The following is a 25,873-nucleotide window of genomic DNA, read 5'->3' as shown; positions in this document are numbered from 1 at the left end:
TTTATTTGAAAAAAAAAAAAAAAGGAATAATCAGAAATATAAGAATAGCAGCAGTAGGCCTACACAGTACACTTACGTGAAACTGCCAAAGAAAAATACTTAAAAGTAAATAGAACTTAAAGTGGATTAATTCAGTTCTGCACACTCTACACAATGACAACACAGTGGCATCACGAACAGCTCTCACTGCTCAGTGGCCAGAAAGTGGAGTCCTCTTGAAGTTCTTTCCTATAACATTTAGTCATTGTTTGGAACATAGAACAGTTTAAGAGAAAAAGTAAAATTTACTCATCTAAGATAACAATACCATGTTAACACTTGTTACATTTAGGTCTATTTTTGTTCTGATTTTTATATAACTATGTGTATATATACACACACAAATTGCATTGATTTGCAATGATTTATGCATATGCATTTGTAATTATTGTGGATACACATATACATTTGCAATTATTCCATAATTTTATATTCTGATATTCTTATAAGCACTTTATCCACTTAACAAAATTATTTACATATGTCATATTTAATTGGTTATATAATAGTTCATTATACCATCATTTAATCTTTCCTCTATTGTTGAACATTTAATGGTTAATTTTTTTGGTAATATAAATTAGATGGCATGATGTATGTTAAGTACTGGCACGGGGCCTGGCACATAACTGGGGTTTGGTAGATGGGATCTATTATTATATCAGCCATAATATATATTGCTGAAGTCAACATCTTTATGTTTAAATCTTTGTCTGCTTATAAATGATTTTCTTAAGACGGACTCCCAGTATTAGAATTACTAGGTCAAAGGGAATGAAAATTTTTTAAGTTTTTGATACAAGCTACCAAATCGTTTCTGATTTTTATTTTTTTAAAAAGACAATATATTTTCCTAAAAAATAGGTATAAAACTTGCACACTGACCAACATTGATCATTACTCTTTTTTTTGAGATGGAGTTGCGCTCTGTCACCCAGGCTAGAGAGCACTCATGCGATCTCAGCTCACTGCAACCTCTGCTTTCTGGGTTCAAGCGATTCTCCCACCTCAGCCTCCTGAGTAGCTGAGATTACAGGTGCCTGCTACCACGTCTGGCTAATTTTGTATTTTCAGTAGAGATGGAGTTTCACCATGTTGTCTAGGCTGACCGTGAACTCCTGACCTCAAGTGATCCACCTGCCTTGGCCTCCCAGAGTGCTGGGATTACAGGCATGAGCCACCGCGCCCAGCCTGGTCAATACTTTTGGTAAGTTTACTATTTTGCTAATACAAAAAGTAGATTCTCTGTTTACTTTGTGTTTCTTAACTAGTAGGTTGAATATTTTTCATATATTCCTCTTCTATCTTATTTCTCTTGATGAAAATTATTCCTATCCTTTGACCATTTTCTACCACAGTTGGAGCCCTCTTAAAACATAATAGCTTTCTTCCTAGAAAATGCCCTCCTCCTAACTACAAAATGCATATGGGAGTAGACTAAAGCCATATTAAAGTTTATTTCACTGTGACACAATCAACTTCTCCTAAGGTAGCTGTTCGGTTATCCAGCATGATTGGGAAATGCAATATTCCATATGCCTTTTCTAGATAATTGACCCAAATGCAAAGTGTTGTTTTGAACATTTCTGTTTAATACACAGTACACAAATAATAATCTAATATATTCTTTATGGCCCAGCATTATAAAGATCCACAGTACTATAATGTTGGGCTGGTGACATGTATAGTGGATGGTGTCACACGGCCGGGTTCTGAAGTTTCATCTCCTGGGTTCCATCTGCTCCTTCTTTGTTCAGCTATAATTTCCTGCAGCCCTTTCTGTGCCTATGTATACCTTAATCTGAAGTTATGAGAGCCATTCACACTTTATAGAATAAAATGTCATAACTTTCTGATAGCATTTTTCTATTTGCTGAGAAATATTTCTCCCCTTATTTTCAGGTTTGTCACTATACTATGAAAGTTTAAAACGGATAGAATTTTAACCTCTGAATAACTGGGTAGTTTATTGTTACTACATACATATAACTACCCTGGGTAAAAAACAGCTAAAAACCTACCAAAGCTATGAGAATGATACTATTGTTCCTTTTAAAAAATCCATAAAACCTCCAACATCTCTGACATCTTAAAACTTTTTTTTGACAAAAATAAAGAAAAAACTCACCATTTCTTTTTGAAGTAGCACTAAAATATAATTTATTAAAAATGATGTAATTAGAACAAGGAATGCATTAAGCTCTTGAGTTTGTTTTCTTCGTTAAAACATTATTGTTTGGGGGATAAAAAGATGCAGGAAGAAAGGTTCCCTACAGACAAAAAAAAAAAAAAAAAAAGGTAGAGGATGGAAACTAATGGCACATTGCCAAATCTGTGGGATAATTCAAGAGATATGCTGATATTTCTAGTGATGATTAGCAATGGGTCTATACACATTACAACGCTATTGCCCATCCTGCTGAATCTAATTTAATAGAGTGTGAAAATGGTATTTCACAGCCACCAAATAGATATTGGGCAGTGAAAGAGCCGTTCATTAATTGCCAGCTTCTCATGAGGCCCTGGGTTGACTCTCAGTCAGCTCCCAAATGAGACAGGTATCAGTTTTCCTGCAAAGTTCATTCAGCTCTTCCTTCTCTGGCACCTTCTGTCTGAATGGGGACCCCAGGATCACTCTCTGTAATGGTACTACCTTGAGAGGCAGATGCTCAAGCTTAATACTGCTTAATTAAGCAGTATTGATAAAGCTTAATACTGTTTAAAATCCTTTTATATTTTTGGTCACTTGAAAATTAAATACACATTTATCATACCTATTTGAAATACATTATCAAAAATCGAACTACTTTCTGATTAAAATTCGTTTAGCTCATATGTTTCTCAAATTCTTTTTTCTAGATCATGTTTTGCTAAGATATACAATTAGAGCCCTGGGAAACGGGGGCAGGGGGGGCGGCGGGGGGGAGGGAGTCTTATGTATTAGGCCCAGGGAGAAGGGCTTTATTTGCATATGTAATCAGCCAGCTTGTAGGACCATTTTACCTGCCTGTGAGCAACAAAGCCATAGGAACAAGATACTTTACCCTCAAGTATATTCTGATACTCATTTCCCAACTGGAGAATGATAACAAAGGGTAAACAGGAATGCAGTTTATCTGCTCCCCTCCCCCGCCCGCATCTCTGGTTGATTAGTCCACACAGTGCTCACGTCTTTCAACTACTGATGCTAAGTCACTTTCTTTGTATTTTTTCTCAGGGTTAAGGAGATATTAAATAAAGATTGCAAACCAAAAAAGGAGGCCAGCAACACAGATCTGACAGGCTCCAGTGAAAACGAAGGGGTCTGTTCAAACCGCACAGATCAATAGTGTCAGCTTGTAATCTGTGTGATCTTATTCAAAACAGACAATAAACCATTCTCTGAGGATAAATAAGGCCCAACAGAAGGAGAAGCTGTAACCAGGCCTCACTCCCCACGTCCACCTAAAGGAATATTGCCGTGTGAGCTTTCAGCTTATTGTACAGTTTGTCTTTCTTTCAATAGGGAGTCTTTAACTATTAAACTGTCAGCCCTCAATAGGACTGGTTCAAGGCCATCTTTCCCTTTTTTCCCCCCTAAAGTAATTTCACTCTTTAGCAATTTCCCAAGTTAATTTAAATAGGAAAATAGAAGGCTTATCTAGAGTACAAAATATGAAAAGCTTTATAATGTATTTCAAAACACTGGCATGCCTCTCTATTCAGTTCTTGGGGAGGAAATTCAGTATCCCACAGTACCCAACTGTTGTCATGGAAACACTTCTGGTAGGCAGCTTCTTATTGTTACTGTGGTCATCCAGCTGCGGGTCCAGAAGGGAGGAGCTGTACTTTTACCCTACAAAAATGCCAACTCCCTCCTTTTGAAGGAGATCAGTGAAATATTAATATTCAAGGGTAGAAAACAACTTACCTCCAGAGAATGTGATGGCCACCAGAGCCAGATCCTCTTCGGCATACTGGATCTTTTCTGCCACGAATTTTAGGATCTCTTGGGCTGTACTGGAAACTTTTGCCTTCACACTGACATAGGAGTGCTCTGTTATATACACGTGGCAGAAAACTGCACAAGTGAAAAGAATTGTTTGGAAACAGAACAGTGACTTTTCCAAATCAAGACACCTTGATCAACTTTTCTAAATCAACCCACCTTGCTATTCTCTTCAGTATAACACATATAGAGTTAGATTTTTTATATATGCACATGAGCGCCTGAAGGTATATGTCTATGAATGTGTGCTTGCAAACACATGAAACTCAGATGTTATAAAGCTAGTCAACAAGCACAAGTAGTATTTAATCTTTTCATTCTGTAATGAGAGACCCGAGTCATACAAGTGTGTACTCATTGTGGAAACCATCTGACCATCATACAGTGGAATCTGTGGTGCACAGACTGTATTTTTAAATCCCTTCTTTGACAGTTGCCGAGATCTCCCAAAGCTGCATATTAAAGTGTCTAATTCATAAATTTTTCCTTTACACTCCATTTCAGGACAATCTCAGTGGCCCAATCAAGAACGCCGTATTTTGCTATTAGAATTCTCATAAGTTTATCTAAAAATCTGTCATCTGCTTTGGTTTTTGAGTTCAGCTTTCTCAATCATTTAAGAATGACTCCATTTCTCCCATCAAGGTAGTGATGAATTTAGTTTCCAAATGGAGGTCACATTTCTAGCCTTTTTAATTTCCTTTTTTATTGTCTGTGGTGCTAATAATTATTACTGGGACATTATCACTGTCAGGGTGAATGGGTCCTGAAAAATGTTTTCTTTATGATATTAATAGCAGAAGCTGTTTTAATAGCAATGGAAGTAACTGACACATTGCCTCTTATATCAGCTACTATAAATGTATAAAATGTACCAGCTTCTTTCCAGTAGACAGAAGGACAATAATATACTTAGATATTCTACTCTTTGGTGTTGCAAAAAAAATTGAGAGTGAAGCTTCTGAAGAAATTTTATATGCAGTTTAAATGTCACCACAAAAATAAACCCAGGAATGTTTTCATAGAAATACAAATGAAGCAAAAGTCTAACTATGAGTTTATATGTATAGAACCTGAAAGTAAACACACCACCAGGAGACACTTGACATACTTGGTTTGGTTGGGTATGTCACTAAAACAATAGCATGTAACAAATAGTTGTTTTGTATTTTGCCAACAGACTAGTGAGAGAGAAAAAGGCTTTCCTCCTTCCATAGAAAGATGGAATTTTTAAGCAAGGCAAAATCTGTCTATAAACTACTATATATGGGGTAAGTTTACATCTTGTTAAATAAACTGATAAACAAAAAGAGGCTGGGGGCCTTGAAATACTTTGCCTTTTTGCAGCTTAGCTTGGAAAACTATATGATGAAACTTCAAGACAAATGGGCAAGGAAGGTCAGTAACAAAGGAATTAGGAAGTTAGATAATTTTGTTTTCTCTTTCACTTGGTACGGATGACACTTAATATGAGTCAACAGAACCATCTATCAGCAGCATTATATACAAACACTATCTAAAGGAATAAGCATCCTTGTGGCTTCTTTTACAAGTTCCAGAAATTGGGCAAATATTAAATGATCACACTCAGAATTTCAGCATATGAAGAAAGATGAGTCAAAATAGAGAGTCTGTGAGTCACAATTGCATTAAAATTGACTCAACCTCTAGCTAAAAGGAGAAAACCATTGTTAATATTTCTTGTTCCTCTTTAAAACATTAACATAGAAAAGCACTTCAGCATCTTCAGGGTTCTAAAAAGGTGTTTCCCCTTGTGTTGGATGAACAGCCCTCTTCAGGGGAAGCCATGAGCCTCTTCCACAAAAATAAGCAGTGACTGAGGACACAGCAGATGGGCGGCACTGCCCACACAGCCTGACCTTGCAGGAGCTTCTACCGTACAGCCTTCTCTCCATTATTCTCTCTAAGAGTTTCCTCTCATGGACTGAGTCATGGACTGACTCAGCCCAAATCTGCACATTGACTTTGGTGATCCTTCCAGTTAGTCATAGGCAATGGGCTGATGAAGGCAGGGAGAAGATGGTTCTAGGAGAAAATGTTGAGTTTCCTGTCATTTTTACCTCTTCTCAAAAATGCAAGGAGGCTCTAGGCATTGTCTCCTTTCCTTGCTTCCCAAATTATAAGCGTCCTTGGTGCTTGGGACAGTATTATGTGACCTAAGAAAACTATAATGCTCAAAGAAAGAAAAGAAAAACATGCTGTTTGATGCTAACATGCTTATCTGAGGGGTGACAGCTAGAAATGAAGGTTAGTCAGGCTGATACGCCAATGTAGGAGAAAAATGGTGGCTAACTGCTACCTACCCCCAAACCCTCACTTCAAACCATACTCACTTTCCTCCGTTTCAGTCACAGTTCCTCTATGCTGGAGCCAGTTCTCCTTAAGACTGAATTGGTGGAAAAGGGCTTTATTCTGTGAGATTGGAGAAAGAGAACAATGAATGAATGCATTCCTGCCCTTTGGAAAACCATAGCTGTTTACAACATGTTCCAAAAGAGCCAGCCAATTTTTTTTTTAAATGTGAAATCCACCCATCCAATCTTAGAGAAATAAACTGGGAGTCGCCCCAACTAATGCAAATGGTGGTGGAGATTCTGAGCAATCCGATGGGCCTGGGCTAAGGCCAGCAGCAGGCCAAACGTCCTTATATTTATTCCCCGCAACATGACTTTTCACATCTGGCTATTACAAACATCCATAGTCTCCTGAGATAAACATCATTTCCCCATTCCAACATGAATCTATAAGGTATAGTTATCACAATCTGATCCTCTGCTATTACATTTTTCACAGAAGCAACTTTGAGATGGTTTCAATACCTCTGCTATAGTACAATGACTTTCCTAAGGGACACAGGCATACTGTTCATTATGATTATCCACCTGATATAGCTGTGTCTCTAAAACTTGTGCCTGATATCTCAGTCCATATTTCCCCCTTATCAAATTGGACTGAGAACACATTCCCACTTGCTACCTTCTCTTTCTGTTGTATTAAAAGTGCAAATATTTTCCTTATAAGACTTCTTTCCTCTTAGAGTCAAGATTCCTCCTACCTGGATTTTTTTTTTTTTTTGACATAAACATCTTAAAATTCAAATTTATATCACTCCAGGGACAGCAGGAAGCCCTGAGACTCTAAAATGCACCACAAAATCAGCAGAATGTCAAAAAGTCAAGGATACACAGCTAAAATCGGATCTGCACCAGCACAGGAACAACTAAAGCAAAGCAGGAAAGCGCAGGGAAGCTGCAACCCCAGGCGCCCCGCCTTGTCGGGTTCCGCTCGAGGCAGTATTCATTTTAATTTTGAAACACGCCAAGGGAGGCAAGGCAAGGTCTCCAAACCAGATCACCTAATTTTAGGTATAGAAGCATCTGCTTACCTTTTTTTGTGGTGAATATTCATCCACAGTGCTGAAAGGAAAAATGCCAAGAAGTCAGTCTTTGTCCCAAACCCAGAATAATGCAGTTATTGTTATGGAAGACTAATTTTCCAGCACTAGGCAGAGGATTTTGCTCTTTAAAAAAGATAAAACACAGTATTCATTAATTCACTATGTACAACACACTTGACGTTGGGCTCTGAATTTCAAATGAGCCAGGAAGTAAAGAAGTTATGGATTCAACAGATGTATTTTGCCTTCTACCCACAGAAAGTGAAGCTCAGAAGTGAGGGAGGAACTGGATCTGCTCAGTCCATGGGAACTCAGTCCGCAGAAATGAGGATTTAAAAAAACTGCAATATTCAGTCCATAGACATAAGTTTTCTCATACAGTGATAGTGACAGATTTTAGGTGAAATTACTGCTATTTAGATAGCTAAGTCATTCAGCCAAGGCACATCTTTTCCAGGATGTGTCTCTGTGTGGTGGAACTGGGAACACTCTGTCCATCTCTGATCATCTCCACAGATTCCCACCTTCAAGGGCCCTCTGAACGCCACCTCCACTTACAAAGGAGCCAGTACCGGGGCCAATTTCATACATCATTAGGTGAACTATAAATTAAAGGTATGAGTCTTACTCTCAGAAAGGAACATTTTCTCCTCTATTTGTGTACTGGGGCTAGAGAAAAAAAAGTCACGAGTTTTACATTTAGGGCTTGAATCTTATTCTAGAATCTAAAGCTATTTCATAATCTTATAAAAATAGGCAAGAATCATCTCTTTTCTTTTCTTTTTTTTTTTTTTTTTGAGACACAGTCTAACTCTCTCACCCAGGCTAGAGTGCCGTGGCGTGATCACTGTTCACTGCAGTCTTGACCTCCAGGGCTCAAGTGATCCTCCTGCCTCAGCCTCCCAAGTAGCTGGAACTACAGGCATGTACCACCATGCCCAGCTAAGTTTCTATTTTTGGTAGAGGTGGGGTCTCACTATGTTGTCCAGGGTGGTCTTAAACTCCTAAACTCTTGGACACAAGTGATTCTCCCACCTCCACCTCCCAAAGTGCTGGGATTACAGGTGTGAGTCACTGTGCCAACCAAGAATCATTTCTTTATGTCATTTTCTTATTTTATTCTATTATTTACCATTTTTGTGTAGGTTTTAAAAATGGAATGTATTAAATTTCCATTAATGTATTTGATGAAATATGTTCACATGTATTAAACCATGAATTAAAGTTTCCCAGCTATAACAGGTCTGCCTCATAGCACAGAGCAACTTCCATATGGGGGATTATTTTGATGACAAGGTTGTCCTTTTTTTCCTTGTTTGATTTCATTTATTAGTTCATATTTTCATATAAGTCTTAGGCTATGGAAACTTAACATAATGTAGACTGTAATAAAAGAAGACCACCAACATTTACAAGATTCATCTCTAAGGTACTGTGTTAACTTGCACTTTACTTTCAAATCTCCCAATGTAAGATTTCGATGATTGAGGACTAAAGTATACACACGGTTTGCTACCTAAGATTAATTTATACAGATGTTTCACTTGCAATGAGGTCTCCCTTTACTAAAACTAAGTCAAGCTTTAGATCACAAATCAGTCATCTGAAAGGCTTGAATTAACACTTTCCATGAGAGGTGCAATTTGTGACTGTTGAAATCGTAACAGAAGCTTTTCACAACTTGATAATAAATGTGCTTTATGTTTATGAAATATACACTGTAAATCAGATAACAAGTTTTCCTTTTAGATGAACTCTGTGGCTAAATCTGAAAACTGAATGACTTGATGTTTTCTTTACCAAAATGAGTAAGGGGACTTAATGGTAATATCACTAATAGTAAAGTTGGGTGTTGCCAATCTGAAAGATTAATGACAGATACCTAGGGGACCCTTAGACATGCCAAGAGTCATTGAGTAAATGGCTCTTTAAAATCTTTCTAAATTGATAAAGAAACCTCAGGGAACCCATAAAATTGAGCTTTTAAAATGCTCCACAGGCTGGGTGTGGTGACTCACACCTGTAATCCCAGTACTTTGGGAGGCTGAGGCAGGCGAATCACCTGAGGTTGGGAGTTCAAGACCAGCCTGGCCAACATAGTGAAACTCCATCTCTACTAAAAATACAAAAAAGTAGCCAGGTGTGGTGGTACATGTCTGTAATCCCAGCTACTCAGGAAGCTAAGACATGAAAATTGCTCAAACCCAGGAGGTGGAGGTTGCAGTGAGCCAAGATCACGCTGCTGTATTCCAGCCTGAGCAGCAGAGTGACTATATCCCAAAAAATAAAATAAAATAAAATGCTCCACAACTCCCTGAGACCTATTTATTAAACTTTTCCTCCCTATTCCATAGAGATAGTTACAAGCCCCAAAATGACAAGTTACATAGACTTTTAAAATTAAGTAATAATTTACTAATTGTTTTTATGCACCTGGTCGTTATGGCCCAGGCTGTTTTTACTATATAAAACGGGGTTAAAACAATAGTCAACGAGCTGAATTCCGTGTTCTTTCATTTTGAGTTATAAGAACAAAACACACAATTTACTACTAGAAAAGCTAGGGCATCAAGATGAATATGAGTCAAAATGTTCAAAATCAACTTTTATGTATAAGGCATTCCAAATTCTATCATATTTGCTGCTGTCTTCTTTCATTAACCATAATTAGGAAAATGAAATACTTACTGACGACGGTGCATTCCAAGTATCTTTTGAAATTCTTTCAATTCTTTTTCAAGTATTGGATATTCATAAACGTCATCCAGTACATTCCTATATATGGTCTGGAGAAAAAGGCAAATGACAGCTGAGTGGTTGAATGCCCATTCTGTAGGGATTAAGACTCATACCATGGCTATCCTAACAGAGGAAATAAGGAGGGATCCAGGACAACGCACGGGTTTCACCAGGTGCCAATGAGGTCCAGAGTGGGATCATAACTCATAGCTTCTCTGTCAACTGCCATGGCTCTCTATCTGCTTTCAGGGCCGTAGGTAGAAATTCTGGAAAGAAAACTCTAGAGATCTCTGGCTAGCTGGCTACTAGAGATTTCCATGCCCATTCTATATCTTAAAAAATGATAGGCCAGGCGTGGTGGCTCACACCTGTAATCCCAGCACTTTGGGAGGCCAAGGCAGGCAGACCACGAGGTCAGGAGATGGAGAACATCATGTCTAACACAGTGAAACCGCGTCTCTACTAAAAAAAAAAAAAAAAAAAATTAGCCATGTGTGGTAGTGGGCGCCTGTAATCCCAGCTACTCGGGAGGCTGAGGCAGGAGAATGGCGTGAACCCAGGAGGTGGGGCTTGCAGTGAGCCAAGATTGCGCCACTGTACTCCAGCCTGGGCAACAGAGCAAGACTCCATCTCATAATAATAATAATAATAATAATAATAATAATAATATTGGTTGGGTATGGTGGCTCAGGCTGTAATCCCAACACTCTGGGAGGCTGAGTAGGGAGCATTGCTTGAGCTGAGTACGAGATCAGCCTGGGCAATAAAGCAAGACTCTATCTCTACAAAAAAGAAAAAATTAGCTGAGTGTGGTAGTACATGCCTTTAGTCCCAGATAGTCGGGAGGTTGAGGGGCAAGGATCTCTCAAGCTCAAGAGTTTGAGGTTGCAGTGCACTATGACTGCGTTACTGCACTGCAGCCTGGGTAGCAGAGCAAGACCCTGTCTCAACACACACACACACACACACACACACACACACACACACACACACACACAATTCCACATAATCATTTGGGAGAAAAAAGTCAATTGAATTAAATTAAGCAGTTGCTTTGAAAACCAACATGAGTTTAAAAGAGTTGGTTAGACTCGTTTTTAACTGGATGTCTAAATGACAACTGAATGTTGAATTCAAAGTGGTTTCCCTCATGAAAGGCTGAGTCTATTTAGGCAGTTGCCTACTCTGAACTAGAACTCTTCCTTGCTAGAATTCCATTCCATTCCTTCTCTGTCCTAACCTGTAGATTTAATATGATTTTGGTGGCAAAAGGAATCCAACTGTCTTACTAATCATCTCTCCAGATAATCATCTGTTGTTGAAAAGATATTGAAGCCTATTAATTAGAAAAAATAAATCAGTTTGTCTCACTCTAAATGTAAATCTACATTATATCTATTTACACATTATTGCTTAAAATTCTCAAAATATACCATGTCTGACAAATGTTTCATAGAACATATATTGTCAATATAGTTTTTAAATCATAATGTTTTATGCAAATATTACATATAGAGGACTGGTTACTTTAAACTTATAATGAATATCAACATATTAAGCTGTATCAAATTTTGAATGTTTTGGTTTACCTTCCTTAATTATTTCATTAGCAATCAAAATTTCCATGACTTTTAGACATGGAATATCAAGCTTCAGAAGTCAAAATAACTTATATATTCTCTGAATCACAACTTGACTATCACAAGAAAGTTGAATGACTGTTACCTACAAATGAGATTTTTAAGATGCATGACTTAAAGTAAAATCAGTTATTTTGCATCAAAGAATACCTGGAAACATTGGATTACCTTTAAAAACATTTTTGAATGTTCATCTTCATGTAACCAGTCTTTGTACAGAGCAATCCACTGGGAAACAAGATGCAAGACTTTACGTTTCCTACGAGGAACATCTGAGTTTTCCTCTTTGCCTTGATACTTCTTAGCAGAATAGGTGCAAATGGTTAAGAAAAAATTATATTGTTGAAAATTTAAAAATATGAAGACATCCATTTACTCTTATTTTTACAAAATACATGAAGGCATACAAGCGTAAAACATGCAGGAAGAACAGAATACACGTAGGGAGAGCAAACGGTGTGTACTGAAAAGAGCAAAAGCAAACTGAGGAAAATGACTGAAGTATACTCAGTGGGCAGCCAGGAAGTGAAGGGTCGGGCCATTTCACTGGCAGCTGCTGACATGCTTCCATAGGCAACATGTGGTTAATGCCAGCCCGAGGAGATAGTAAGTGGCCCATTAATTTTAACAGTGACTCCAAGAAGAGAGCTAGCTTCAGTACACAGGTGAATACTATTTCAATATATTTTAGGTAAGAATGAGGCCAGGTGCTGTCTGGTCCTCAGAAATTCACATTCTGTAAAACCAGGTGCTTCTAAAGTAGTTCCAAATGAGTATAGATCTCTGGAACACAATTTGTAACATGATTCAAATGCCCACTCCTAGGAATTTACTTAAGAAAACATTGGATACATGTGCGAACACAGAAAAGGGACTGCTAATTTTCATTTTGATTAAAATAAAAACTAATGGGAAATAGCCTAAATGCCTCAGCAACTGAGAACGGTTGCCTAAGTTATTACATATCCATTTAATGGACTATTCAGCAGTCATAAACATGATGGTCCAGCAGTACATTTACTGACAGAGAATATGCATAATGTAATGTTGAGTAGAAAAGCAAGTAAGAAAAGAATATGTTAGGATGATCTACTTCTGTTAACAATGTTTATTTATATGATTAATCTCACTATCTGGAGAGATATATACTAAATAGTTAACAGTGGCGTCTCAAAGTAATGAGGTTTTAGAGTACATGAATTATTTTTATTGTACTTATTAGCATTTCCTAATTTATATACAATGACCATATGTTAACTATGCTGTTAAAATTACATAAAAATAACAACCTCAAAGGCAAAGTGTTTAAATGACTAGGAATGCAACAGCAGCTTGGCATATTCTAAACTGATCTATTCTTGTTGTCTCCAAAATGATAATTTCTGAGTGTCTTGGACACATTAAAAAGATGACTAGGAATAGGGAATGCTATGACATCAACACTTGAGGGTTGTTGGACAGGATTATATATTCTTTAACACTGATATACAATTGCAAAATTGGAATAAACTTTATGTCAGGCTTTGTAAATATTTTAAAATATAATTTAGTCAATGTCTCCCCATCCTGCAAAAATACATTAAGACCACCTTTGATTTCCACCTGTGAAATAAACTCAGGCAAACACAAAAAAAGTTGCTATTTCTTTTAGTTTTTCTCTTGAAAGGCAAAATACAATAAAGATTTATCTAGGCCAACCATGGTGGCTGATGCTTATAATCCCAGCACTTTGGGAGGCTGAGGCAGGAGGAGTGCTTGAGCCCAGGAGTTTAAGGTCAGCCCAGGTAAGAAAGTGAGACCTTATCTCTACAAAGAAAAAAATTAACTGAGTATGGTGATGCACATCTGTACACCCAGCTAGTTGGGAGGCTGAGACAGGAGGGTCACTTGAGCCTGGGAGGTTTAGGCTGCAGTGAGCCATGATCAAGCCACTCTACTCAGCCTAGGCAACACAGCAAGACATGTCTCAAAGATTTATCTTACATTATTTCCCCTTAAACAAATGTTCTTCTCTTCTTTTCCTGTGAATATAATACCTTCACTAATATAAAGAAATCAAGAAAATTAAGAAATGCAATTTTTTAGGTCATCATATATAAATGAAGATATGAACTTTGTATTCAAGCTGCATATATATGTTCTACAATTATGGACTAGCAGAATAAAGTAAATGCAAGAAGCAACACTTCAACCATTCTCCATTCATAAACAGTTATCTGCTGTACCTTGTTTTCCTCCCTGCAAGATATATATCTAAAATATATTTACAGGTTAAATTTGCATTTGTATTAATCTGATTTCCAATATTAGGAAACAGACATTCTTTTACATTTTGTCTATGCTAGATTACACTGATTTATAAATTTAGCTGCTGATGGAAATAGTGGGAAGGCATGTGGTGAGAGTTATAACTTCTATGTAATGCACAGAATATTAGCTGGCCCACAGCTATGAATTTAATGCTCTTTATGATGCTATTAAATACTATTACAATAAAAATACTTATCTAAAATATCTAAAACCAGCACAAATAGCTTTAATCTATAAATAATGTTTTAAAACCATTGGAAAAAACCAAATAATTTAGACTACTTCTAAGAAGTTGGTTGTCGGGGAATATGCAACACATCTTCACTAAGATGTGCATAAAAATATCTCACATTAAATACAGATGCCGTTTTTGTTTGTGGTATTATTTCACAAAAGGCAGAGTGCAAATATACAGAAATAATCATAATGAAAGACTTCTGGCTTAAAACGTTTTGAGTTCATGGGTTTTGATTATTGGTAAAAAGGCTGATAAAAATCTGAACCAAAGTTTTGTATATAATGTCTTAGTCAAAGACTCAAAACATATATATGAAAGTTAAGTTCTAGAGATTGTTTAGGGACATCCTATAGTACATTAAATTATTAAATGATAATCACAAATAACATTAGGATCATAGTTAAAGAATGTAGTTTAAAGGCATCTCCTTTAAGTACATTTTATATTACTTGATGGATGAATTGTTTTAGAAATATGTTAGCATTAAAATGTAAATGAAATTAGCTCACAGATACTTTTCCAAAACACTTTTGAAGAAAGAGATGTTCAAAATCTTATCGTGATTGCTAAGTGTGGAGCAACACTCCACTTGAAAGCTGTGAAGGAAATCTGCACATATTATTGAAACTTTCCAAATTCAAAACTAACTCACAATGTTTCAAGATCAACTTTATGAACTGGTTCTAAAAAGTGGCAAAATATCTACTATAGCTTTGTTTGGTCATAGGATATAGTAAAGCACTACAAAGTAATCATCATTTCCAATTATACATATATTTTAAGAGAGATGTTACTTTATGTCCTTTATGAAGTTTTAAAGTATTCTTTTAGGTGGGAAAACGCTGTAAAGTTGGGAAACATGTAACAATCATTTAATACAGAAAGAATATTAAATAAGCATTATCATTAGGTCTTTTGTTTGCTTGTTTTTGAAAGCAGTCTCCCTCTGTCATCTAAACTGGAGAGCAGTGGCGTGGTCTTGGCTCACTGCAGCTTCAACCTCCTGGGCTTAAGTAATCCTCCTCCCTCAGCATCCCATGCAGCTGGGACCACAGGCACATGCCATCATGCCCAGCTAATTTTGGTATGTATCTATATCTATACCTATATCTATATCTATATCTATATATCATGCCCAGCTAATTTTGGTATATATCTATATCTATATATCTATATCTATATCTCATGCCCAGCTAATTTTGGTATATATCTATATCTATCTATACCAAGTATCTATCTATCTATATACCAAATATGTATATTAGAGATCGCATCTCACTATGTTGCCCAGGCTGCTCTTGAACTCCTGGACCCAAGCAATCCTCCCACCTTGGTCTCCCAAAGTGCTGGAATTGCAGGTGTGAGCCACTGCACCCAGCTATCATTAGGTCTTAATAGAACTTTAGTATATACAAAAGCAATCCATTTTCCTTAAAATTTTCATGTGGTTTAGAGTGGAATCTTCAGTTTCATTTAATAAAAACAGTACAGCAACAGCCTATTTAAATGCTTAAATGCATCTGAATACATTAAATACTGTGAAGCAAGAAGACCACTTGGAGACTTTCAGTAACTTTACATGGCTTTGTTTTGTGGTCTTTCAATGATCCTATGTTGCATCTCTTCTAGTTAGTGAATAAAATTATAAGGCTTCCTTAACTGGTCATTAACCTTCTAATCACATCCATCATTCTAAGAGAGCATGCAGTGACAAAGCTGTGAAAAGATGACAGAGGATTCCAGGGGCTAGGTTTGACCTCCCATGTGGGGGAATGGCCTGTCTCCCCTGAGACACTTGCCAGGAACATGATATCACGTATGTGCATTTTCCTTCACAAGTGGTCTGACACTTAACTAACTGATTCTCCTTTAAGTCCATTTATTCCATGATCTTGCCATTCTACACAATCTCTTGACTCTGGGGTTTACCCAGCAGGCCAATTTTGCCTCCAGATTTCTAAGCAATCATAAGGCACAGATATGAAGCAAACGTAATATAAACAGTATAATATAGCCACAACATAGAATGTGAAAACAGCCGTTCACATTTCCAGTTTCCTCTGTCTATCTCATTTCATCTTCTACCTTGGATATCATTACATTAATATTTAACATATCCACACTCTACTGTGGGGTTGAATAAATTAAGGAAGGCAGTTAATTCCTAATGTGGGACATCTGTCTGAGAGGAAGTGGTCACAGCAGCCTGAAGATAATGAAGGATATTGCCTTAACAGAGCCTGGCACAAGTCATCAGTTGTCATGAAGACAGTGTACGTGAGAAGGAAGTCATCCAGGAGGGTCTCTGCAAAGAAAAAAAAAAAATACAAGTAAGCAAAGAGGTGGATAAGAAGAGCAGCTGCTTTCCAGGCCCCAGAACCATGTGCATGGCAGAAATATGACAAATTTTGATGGCTGTGGGAGGGATTAGGAGAATTTTTGTCACGAAAGATATTATTTATTAAAATTAAGATACGAAAAACTCCTTATATCAAATGCATCAAGCAATAAGATATTTTTGTTGCAGAGCTCTCTAAACATACAATTTTGTTATCATCTTGTTTTCCTGAAACCTCATTTATATTTGTGGGTAAAGATGATATAGAAAACCAATGCATAAATAATGTGCATTAAAAAATAAATTTTACAAGATTTCTGAGGTGTACACTCAAGTCCTACAGGGAATAAAGCCCTCATGTGTTAATAAATTAAGATTTTTTCCAAAGCCATTTACTTAAGTCTAGGGCAAGAACAATGAATAATAAAACCCAGAAGACACATATCAGGTTCCAAGGCCATTCACCTTTATCTCTTAAATGCATCTTTAAGAAGTTGGGAAAGTGATGAGTGATTTTCTTAGTCTTGAAGAGAGACAGAACTGAGTCCAGTTAAAATTGGAGATCAGGTACAATGTATCACAACATACTTCTTCCTAATTTCTTTTCTCTACCAACCAAACCAGGTTACATTGTTATCATCTTTGTGCTTTGAGTGTTCTTGGAAGAGTTCAGTTTGTATACAATATGGAATTGCTAAAGAGGCAAACACTGACCTTCAATGTAATTTCTAATATGGTACAAAAGATTATTGTTTTCCAGCATTCATGGTTTTTTTGTTTGTTTTTTTTGCTGTACAGATTCTGAAAGTAATTGAGTGGTATGAATTAAAATACTATAATCAAAATGATGCACTTCAAATAAAAGCAGTGATTTGGCAAAGCAGTTTTTCCCATAATAGTCTTTATCTAGTCTCCTTAACTTAAAATTCATTTTACTATATGATTTAATCTTCATGTTTTACATTCCAGATATCACATTTTTAGTTATATAAAACAGTAATAAATTATTAGAGTAATTAGCTTGTGTACTGTTGTTACGGACTGAATGCTTATGTCCTCTGCAACACTCCCACTCCTGCCACTTTATATGTTGAAACCTTACCCCCAGTGTGATGTATAAGGAGGGGGTATTTGAGAGGTAATTAGGATTGGATAAGGCCATGAGGGTTGAGCCCTCATGAATGACATTGCTCTCTTTATAAGAGTCCTGAGAAAGCTCCTTTCCTCTCTCTACCACACAAGGATATGGGAAGACTGTGGTCTATGAACCAGGAAGCAGGTCCTCACCAAACACTGAATCTGCCAGCACCTTGATCTTGGACTCCCCAGTCTCTAGGCTGTGAGAAATAAATGTCTGTTGTTTAAGCCTCCCAGGCTATGGTATTTTGTTAGAGCAGCTTAAGCTGACTAAGACATATACTCAATAGCGCTTATGCTCTCCAAGATCTACACCTTATAATGATGATGTGTAAGTAAAAATAATTGCCCAGTATAGAGCCCTATAGCGCTACATTGAAGACTGGATGAAAGAAAATCTCCAGAATTTTTAGGAATAACCAGTAATATTTACTTTAAAAGTTAATCAGAAAAACAAGGTTATATTTATGAACACAAAACTCTGATATAAGAGGTTGTGGATGACATCTATAATTCTATATTAGCTGCAGGGCATAACTTATTTCTGCTTGGTGGCAGAATATCAAGGTAATCCTAATCCACATAGGTAAGTGGTTGCAAATGGCAATTCTTTTAAAAGCTTGCTTTTTAATTGCAAGATGCCCATAATTAAAATGAACCAAAGGTGTTAATGAAGAGTATTAATGGAATTTATCTGAAAGATATTTTATCTATAAGTCATAGTATTCCTTGTCAAAATAATAAATTTGACAAATTTTCTTATTTAAAACATGTTTTTAAAAGTCTAAACTTACATTGTTATATCACACTGCAATATGTTAGCAATCACTAGTCTAACTTACTATTTACTCTACAGCAAAAGCAAATTCCTAAACAGATATACCTGGGCCTTGCTGGGCATAAATGAGAACTAGTACAAAAAAGCTGTGGTAGTGTGCCTGATCCGACAATGTTACATGTATGAGTGGACATGCACAGCCTGCGTACGCAGAAGAGCCAGGGGCCCCCTACTAGAGTCTCTGTTTATGAACGTTTCAAATATACGAACAAGGCACGGGAAGGTTTACTTTACTTGTCTCCAAACAAGTTAACCTGGCAGCTCAAGTTAATCACTGGTCATCCTAAAGAGAAATTTGGAATATATAATGTGTGCCTTTCATTACAGTTTTTAAAAACAGTTTCAAGTGGCTGGGCGCAGTGGCTCAAGCCTGTAATCCCAGCACTTTGGGAGGCCGAGACGGGTGGATCACGAGGTCAGGAGATCGAGACCATCCTGGCTAACACGGTGAAACCCAGTCTGTACTAAAAAATACAAAAAACTAGCCGGGTGAGGTGGCAGGCGCCTGTAGTCCCAGCTACTCAGGAGGCTGAGGCAGGAGAATGGTGTAAACTGGGGAGGTGGAGCTTGCAGTGAGCTGAGATCCGGCCACTGCCCTCCAGCCTGGGCGACAGAGCGAAACTCCGTCTCAAAAAAAGAAAAAAAAAAATCAGTTTCAATTAAAATTGATCACTTGCATATTAGCTGGCAACCAAGGATATTTTGGAAATACAATTTGAAAACTATCCCTCTGGGATTCTGTTGAAGAGTAATGTTTACAAATTACAACATTTCTCTGTGTTAAATGTGATTGATGGAAATCCTCAACCTTTCCTGTCTGATTAGAAATTAAGCTGAATCTGGCCAGGTGTGGTGGCTCACATCTGTAATCCCAGCACTTTGAGAGGCTGAGGTGAGTAGATCACTTGAGGCCAGCAGCTAGAGACCAGCCTGGCCAACATTGTGAAACCCCATCTCTACTATTAAAAAAAAAAAAAATAGCTGGGTGTAGTGGTGCACGCCTGTAATCCCAGTTACTAAGGAGGTTGAGGTGGGAGGATGGCTTGAACTCAGGAGGTGGAAGTTGCAGTGAGCCAAGATCATGTCACTGCCCTCTAGCCTGTGCAACAGTGAGACTCTGTGTCAAAAAAAAAAAAAAAAAGCTGAATCTTCTCAGACACTCAGGAGGCTGAGACAGGAGGATGGCTTGAACCCACGTGGCAGAGGCTGCAAATGAGCCAAGATTATGCCACCGCACTTTAGCCTGGGCAACAAAGAGAGAGTTTGTCTCAAAAAAAAAAAAAAAAAAAAAAGTTAAGCTGATTCTTTTGTGCACTCAATGTTAGATACAAGCAGCAAGGACAACAGAGTAGTTTTTTTTGTTTTGTTTTGTTTTTTTGAGACTGTCACCCAGGCTGGAGTGCAGTGGTGCGATTCCGGCTCACCGCAAACTTCACCTCCCAGGTTCAAGTGATTCTTGTGCCTCAGCCTCCCATGTAGCTGGGACTACTGGCATGCACCACCATGTCCAGCTAATTTTTGTAGTTTGAGTAGAGATGGGGTTTCACCATATTGGCTGGGGTGGTCTCAAACTCCTGGTCTCAAGTGATCTGCCCACCTCGGCCTCCCAAAGTGCTGGGATTACAGGCATCAGCCACTGAGCCTGGCCAACAGAGTAGCTTTGAATCTAGTTTAGGGTTTTCAATGGCTCTTGTAGATAGGAGCCACCAGTATGCAGAAACCACTGGGTAACAGCATTGAGAGGGAGCTGGCATTTACAATGCTGGATGTGACATACAGGTTCAGACTCTTTGGGGTGTTCTTACACTTAGCTGCATTTAATGAGATTAGAACTATTCTCTAATCAAGAGTTACTCCATTAGTAGCTGAGATTAAAAAGAACACCATTAAACCATTAACTTTGACATAACCAGTCATTCCATTCCAGAACAACCTTAGATAATGAACTATCAGAGTCTGGTTGGATGGTGGCAAATCCATTTGGCATTCAATTCAATTAATCAGCTCACATATGACAATATTTTGTAAAGGGCTTTGACCCAGAAATGCCTATTTTCTCCTAAGCTAATATCATATTTAAAATTCAACAGCACTTACCTAATTATCTCTCTGTCATAGAAATATTAATTAAAATAAAAACAATGAGGCTATACAAAAACAGCTCCAGTTGAAGTCCTAATAAATAGTTAAAAATTCTAATGAATAGAACAGATTCCCAATACTCCTAACTCAAATATCTCTCTAACTGCCATATTGTTCTAAATTTTTCTATATAAAGAGCTTTCTTTTATTCTTTTCCAGCATTCATGTTTTTTTTTTTCTTTGCTCTACAGATTCTGAAAGTAATTGAGTGGCACGAATTAAAATACTATAATCAAAATGATGCACTTCAAATAAAAGTGCATTTTATAATAGCCATGCTTCCAAAAAAGAGGCTGTCCCATTGGTATTTAGAGATATTTTTAGAACCATGATGGTTATATGAATGATCCCCTGAAGACTATTAGCTGACAATAGCCATTTAGAAAGACTAGCAAATCCACTGGCATCCAAATTAAAACACTATAATTATCTATTACACTACATAGTACTTAATAATAATTTAAGACAACAGGCAGAAAAGCATGTTTGTATACATAAAAGTATCTTTCATTTAAACAAATTCATAGTTGCCATACATACTAACATTCTGAATAAAAAAGGTATTCATTTTGATTTCTAATTTTGTGAATACCTAGGCATATTAATATGCATATATTAATATGCAAAAACTTTTTCTTTGAGAGAGATATATATATATATTTTTTTTTTTTGAGATGGAATTTCGCTCTTGTTATCTAGGCTGGAGTGCAGTGGTGCGATCTCAGCTCACTGCAACCTCCACCTCCCGGGTTCAAGCGATTCTCCGGCCTCAGCTTCCCGAGTAGTTGGGACTACAGGTATGCACTACCATGCCCGGCTAATTTTTGTATTTTTAGTAGAGATGGGGGTTTCACCATATTGGCCAGGCTGGTCTCGAACTTCTGACCTCAGGTGATCCGCCTGCCTCAGCCTCCCAAAGTGCTGGGATTACAGACGTGAGCCGCAGTGCCAGCCATTTTCTTTGATATTCTACGCATTAAGTCAATTACTAAATCTAATCCTAAATTATTGGCTTATCACTAAATTTTTGGGACTATCCTCCCCACTCCAAAATAAAATAATACTTTTGTAGTAGCTTTTTGAATACAAGAAACATCCTTGCAAGTAAAAAAGTAACATCTTGATCATCATTGAAATTGGAAGGTAAATACTTCTACAGTTTTAACTATTATAAAACTTGAAATAAAATATATATAGAAATGGTTCTGAAATCCATGCATGTAATTAGCTATACTGATGTCATATAGGACTTTTCCCTATCATCTGCTACTATTTTAACTTTTTGGGGGGGTTTTTTGAAATGGAGTCTCACTCTGTCACCCAGGCTGGAGTGCAGTGGCATGATCTTGGCTCACAGCAACTCCCGCCTCTTGGGTTCAAGCTATTCTCCTGCCTCAGCCTCTGGAGCAACTGGGATTACAGGCACACACCACCATACCTGGCTAATTTTTGTATTTTTAGTAGAGATGGGGGTTTCACCATGTTGGCCAGGTTGGTGTCTTGAACTCCTGACCTCAGGTGATCTGCCCACCCGGGTTCCCAAAGTTCTGGTATTACAGGCATGAGCCACCGTGTCTGGCCTATTTTAATTTTTAAGTCATATAAAAACAATTATCTATTTTTATTTAATTTTATTTGAATGTATTTCTCTTGTATGTACTAATTAAAACATTTTTCTCAGTCTCATTTTAAGTATACAAAGCTCTAAAAATTCCCATTTTATTTCTGCAAAACATAAGTATCCCTAGAGCATCCTAGAGTTATGACAAGGTAGACTAGTAAGAGGTTTGGTACAGACCATTTTCATGGAGTTCTGTTATATATAAATGTAATCAAATTTAAAAAAACGGATCCAAATGTTACCAAAAGGTCTAATGCTTTCTTTGCAACATAAAAACAAAAAAACAAAACAAAACCCTGAAGTCTAAAAATCACTAGAAGTATAGCGTTATGTAGGAAAAATTATAGAAATCTACCTTGGTTATTTTTTTCAATACTCATAAGCAAAATGCACTGCGATAATGAAACCACTCATCTGTTAAAGTGAATTACCAAGAAAGCAAATTAAAAGAATTTGGACAGGAAACTGCCTAGAGTAGCCATTTAATCCAAGTATAGTGATGTGAATAGTCAACATTTCTGTATTAACTCATATTTCCTGAAGTACTGTTAGCAGTTTTGTTTCACCTGTATTTCTGCCTCAGATGCAATGAAATTTAAGGCACTCTAAAACATATTCTACTTAACCTTCATTTCAAGAAGCCAAGAGAAAAGCTTTGAACATCAAAGGGCCCATTTCTGGTCCTGAAATGTTACAACTTGCCATTATTTTTTGAGAAGCAGTGCCAAAATGTACCATGTAATTTGATTAAGCACAAATAAATTTTTTTTTCATGTTCAGGTTGGAATAATAGATTAAAGTGCTATGCCATTAAAAGCAATGCTTCTTTCCCTGTGTATCTTACATTTCTGAAAGTGATATTAATGACCTCAAACACAGCTTTTTACTACAGCTCCTAAATTCACTTCATTCCTGCCAATTCTTACAGTCTCACCCTAGCGTTTTGTTTGGCCATTCTAACATAACCAAATCTTGAGATCTAGCTTTATTTTTAGGTATTTGTGGCAGAAAAAAAAAAAAAAGCTTACTTATTTAATGCTGTTTATACATCAAATCTTAAAAGTCACCCCTTTAAATGACAGGAACTTACTACAGACAGTGCTTGGGGACACTCTTCAAATAATCAAATCTGTTTTTATTTTAACTTGTAAAATTCAGTTTTAGAATCCTCTCATTCCTTCTTCAAGAAAGAATGATTTGAATGCAACAGGTATTCTGTTCCTAGCTACACTTAATTCTATTCACTGCCTTTTAAAAATGTTACTAGGAGGAGCACAGAGTAATAAACAGGGGGCTTGTCTGCCTTCTCCAGGCTGCAGCCCTCAGAGAAAGGGTGCAGGTCACCCTGGGGCTAAGAGCAGTGAGCAGCCTCATAGCTCCTGCTGTTACATCCCCAATCAGCTGCTCTCAGTGTATAGGTACAATTGCAGCCCACTCATGGCACATGCATGTGTCTGCCGAGTATGCGGGGGAAGCTCAGAAAACAGTATAAAGAATACCATAGAATCAGAGAGCTGGAAATCTAACGGGGTAGCCTAAGGCATAGTCCTTAATCTCTCTAGGCTTTAGTTAAGTCACCTGTAAAGTGGCCATCGTATCTATACCTAGTAGAGTTATAGTAAAGATTAAATAAGATAGTATATCTAAAGCAGAGAGCCTGGTATACCCTAGGCACTCTACATAAATACTACCTATTCTTTATTTTTATAAAATAAAATTATTTCAACCTTATCCCAATTCTCCAAGTGCTACCAATCCACCAAAAAAAACTGAGTATTGAGAACTATGAATTTCCAAGAATTGGAGGAGGAAAAGGAGAAGCAAATGTGAGCAAAGCAATGGATGTGGGTGGGTCTGTGGCTGAGTCACAAACCTGTGGTCTTGGGACTTGCAGGTCTTGTTTAGTCCCTAGAGATGCTTTCTGGGAGTTGACAAAATTTAAAAGTCAGAAGATCTGGCAACACCAGGGCCACATCTCCTATGGCAACCATGTTTAGAGCCAACTTGCCCACTTTATGCAGGAGGCACTCTCCAGTTCATCACCCTTCTGTTCTGGCAGGCTTCACTCACCCACTCTCACTGCCTGTGGACACGCAAGTTGGTAAGTCTTGGTCTACAGCATAGTTGTATAGTAGTAATAGAAGAGATCACATAGTATAATTGAAAAGTAAAGCTAGAGAAGTAGGTTGGAGGCAATTCCTGAAGGATCTTTGAATGCTAAACTAAGGAGCCTGGGGCTTATTCCACAGGAAAAGGGAAGTGAAGGGAGGTTTTCAAGACCAGAAGTGACAAGAGAGATGTGAGTTAAGCTTGCTTCATCACGGAAGTCAGACTGGATAAGGGAAGGATAAGGGGAGGGAGGTGAGTTTGCTTTTAAACTTGCTGAGCTTGGGTTCCCCAGGTTACTCTAAGGAAAGCTACTAGGAAAAAATATCAAAGACCAGAGCTTGCCAAAGAGGGTTACAGTTATGATTGTGGGAGCCAGTACCTAAAGAGGATGGCTATGGCCAACACAATTTCTCAGAAAAAGAAGCAGCAGTCTAAGGGAGTGGGATATTGACGTTTAGGTGATGGTACGGGAAAGATGAGTTAAGGAAGGGGAAAGAAAAGGAGGAGAGAAACAGAATAAAGAGAAATGAACGTACATTCAATAGCCTCCTTTCTGTAAACAAACAAACAAGAGACACAAATGTAATAAACCAACAAGAAAGAAAAGGATTGGAAATAAGAGTGTTAAATGCTGCTTGAAGAGGCTTTATTGGGCTCAGGACTCAAAGAGCACTGGATTTGTTATGTGGACAGTCCCTGGTTTGATGACCTTGGAGAGATGCCCCTTGGTCAAGGATGGGGCATACTCTAGTTAAAAGGAGCTAAGGATATTCTGATAATCAGTGCTCAGACCATATATCACACCATTTTGGTTTTTTTCCCCCGCCAGGACTCCTCTTAAAGTTGTAGAGCTCATTGTTTAGAAAGAGCAGTTGCTCTCACAAGGAGCTGGGATGAAAAATTTCTCAATAATCAATACAATTATCATTTCATTTAACTGTATAGATTATAATGTGGGAATTGTCGTGGGCAAGAAGCCTTCAGTACCAATCTGCCAGCATCTACCAACAAAAATTAATATCCAGCTCTAACATTCACTCAGTCCAACATAACTGACCTCTCAGAGTTGCTGCATGGTTGTCTGATTAACATCACACACGTGTTCTAAACATACAAGCTGTGTTTCTAAGTGTTTGTCAATTCAGCATTCTTAATTTTCAGGAAACAAAGAAAAATTAATTTAAAGATAATATCCTAATTAGAAGCCTGAGACATGGTTATTATAAGCAAATTAATAGTCATTCTAATAGCTGAATCGACTTAGGACATGTGTAATGTTTTTAACTCTCAAGCATCAAAAGGATCTGTATTATCAA

The 25,873-nt window shown here is 37.4% G+C and overlaps 1 protein-coding gene across 2 annotated transcripts in view; it reads right to left on the bottom strand.

Moving 5' to 3' along the window:
* Positions 1-25,873, bottom strand: part of RAPGEF5 (Rap guanine nucleotide exchange factor 5) — a 243,076-nt gene that overhangs the window by 33,080 nt on the left and 184,123 nt on the right. For both annotated transcript variants that reach the window (NM_001194158.3, XM_077995108.1), the window contains 6 exon segments: positions 3,950-4,099; positions 6,382-6,460; positions 7,434-7,464; positions 10,134-10,231; positions 11,993-12,137; positions 16,599-16,677. In NM_001194158.3, the coding sequence (NP_001181087.1) occupies positions 3,950-4,099; positions 6,382-6,460; positions 7,434-7,464; positions 10,134-10,231; positions 11,993-12,137; positions 16,599-16,677 (582 nt within the window).

The sequence above is a fragment of the Macaca mulatta genome, chromosome 3, assembly GCF_049350105.2.
Source record: "Macaca mulatta isolate MMU2019108-1 chromosome 3, T2T-MMU8v2.0, whole genome shotgun sequence".
In the NCBI taxonomy this organism is placed as follows: domain Eukaryota; kingdom Metazoa; phylum Chordata; class Mammalia; order Primates; family Cercopithecidae; genus Macaca; species Macaca mulatta.
This window is presented reverse-complemented; position numbering and strand designations above follow the sequence as displayed.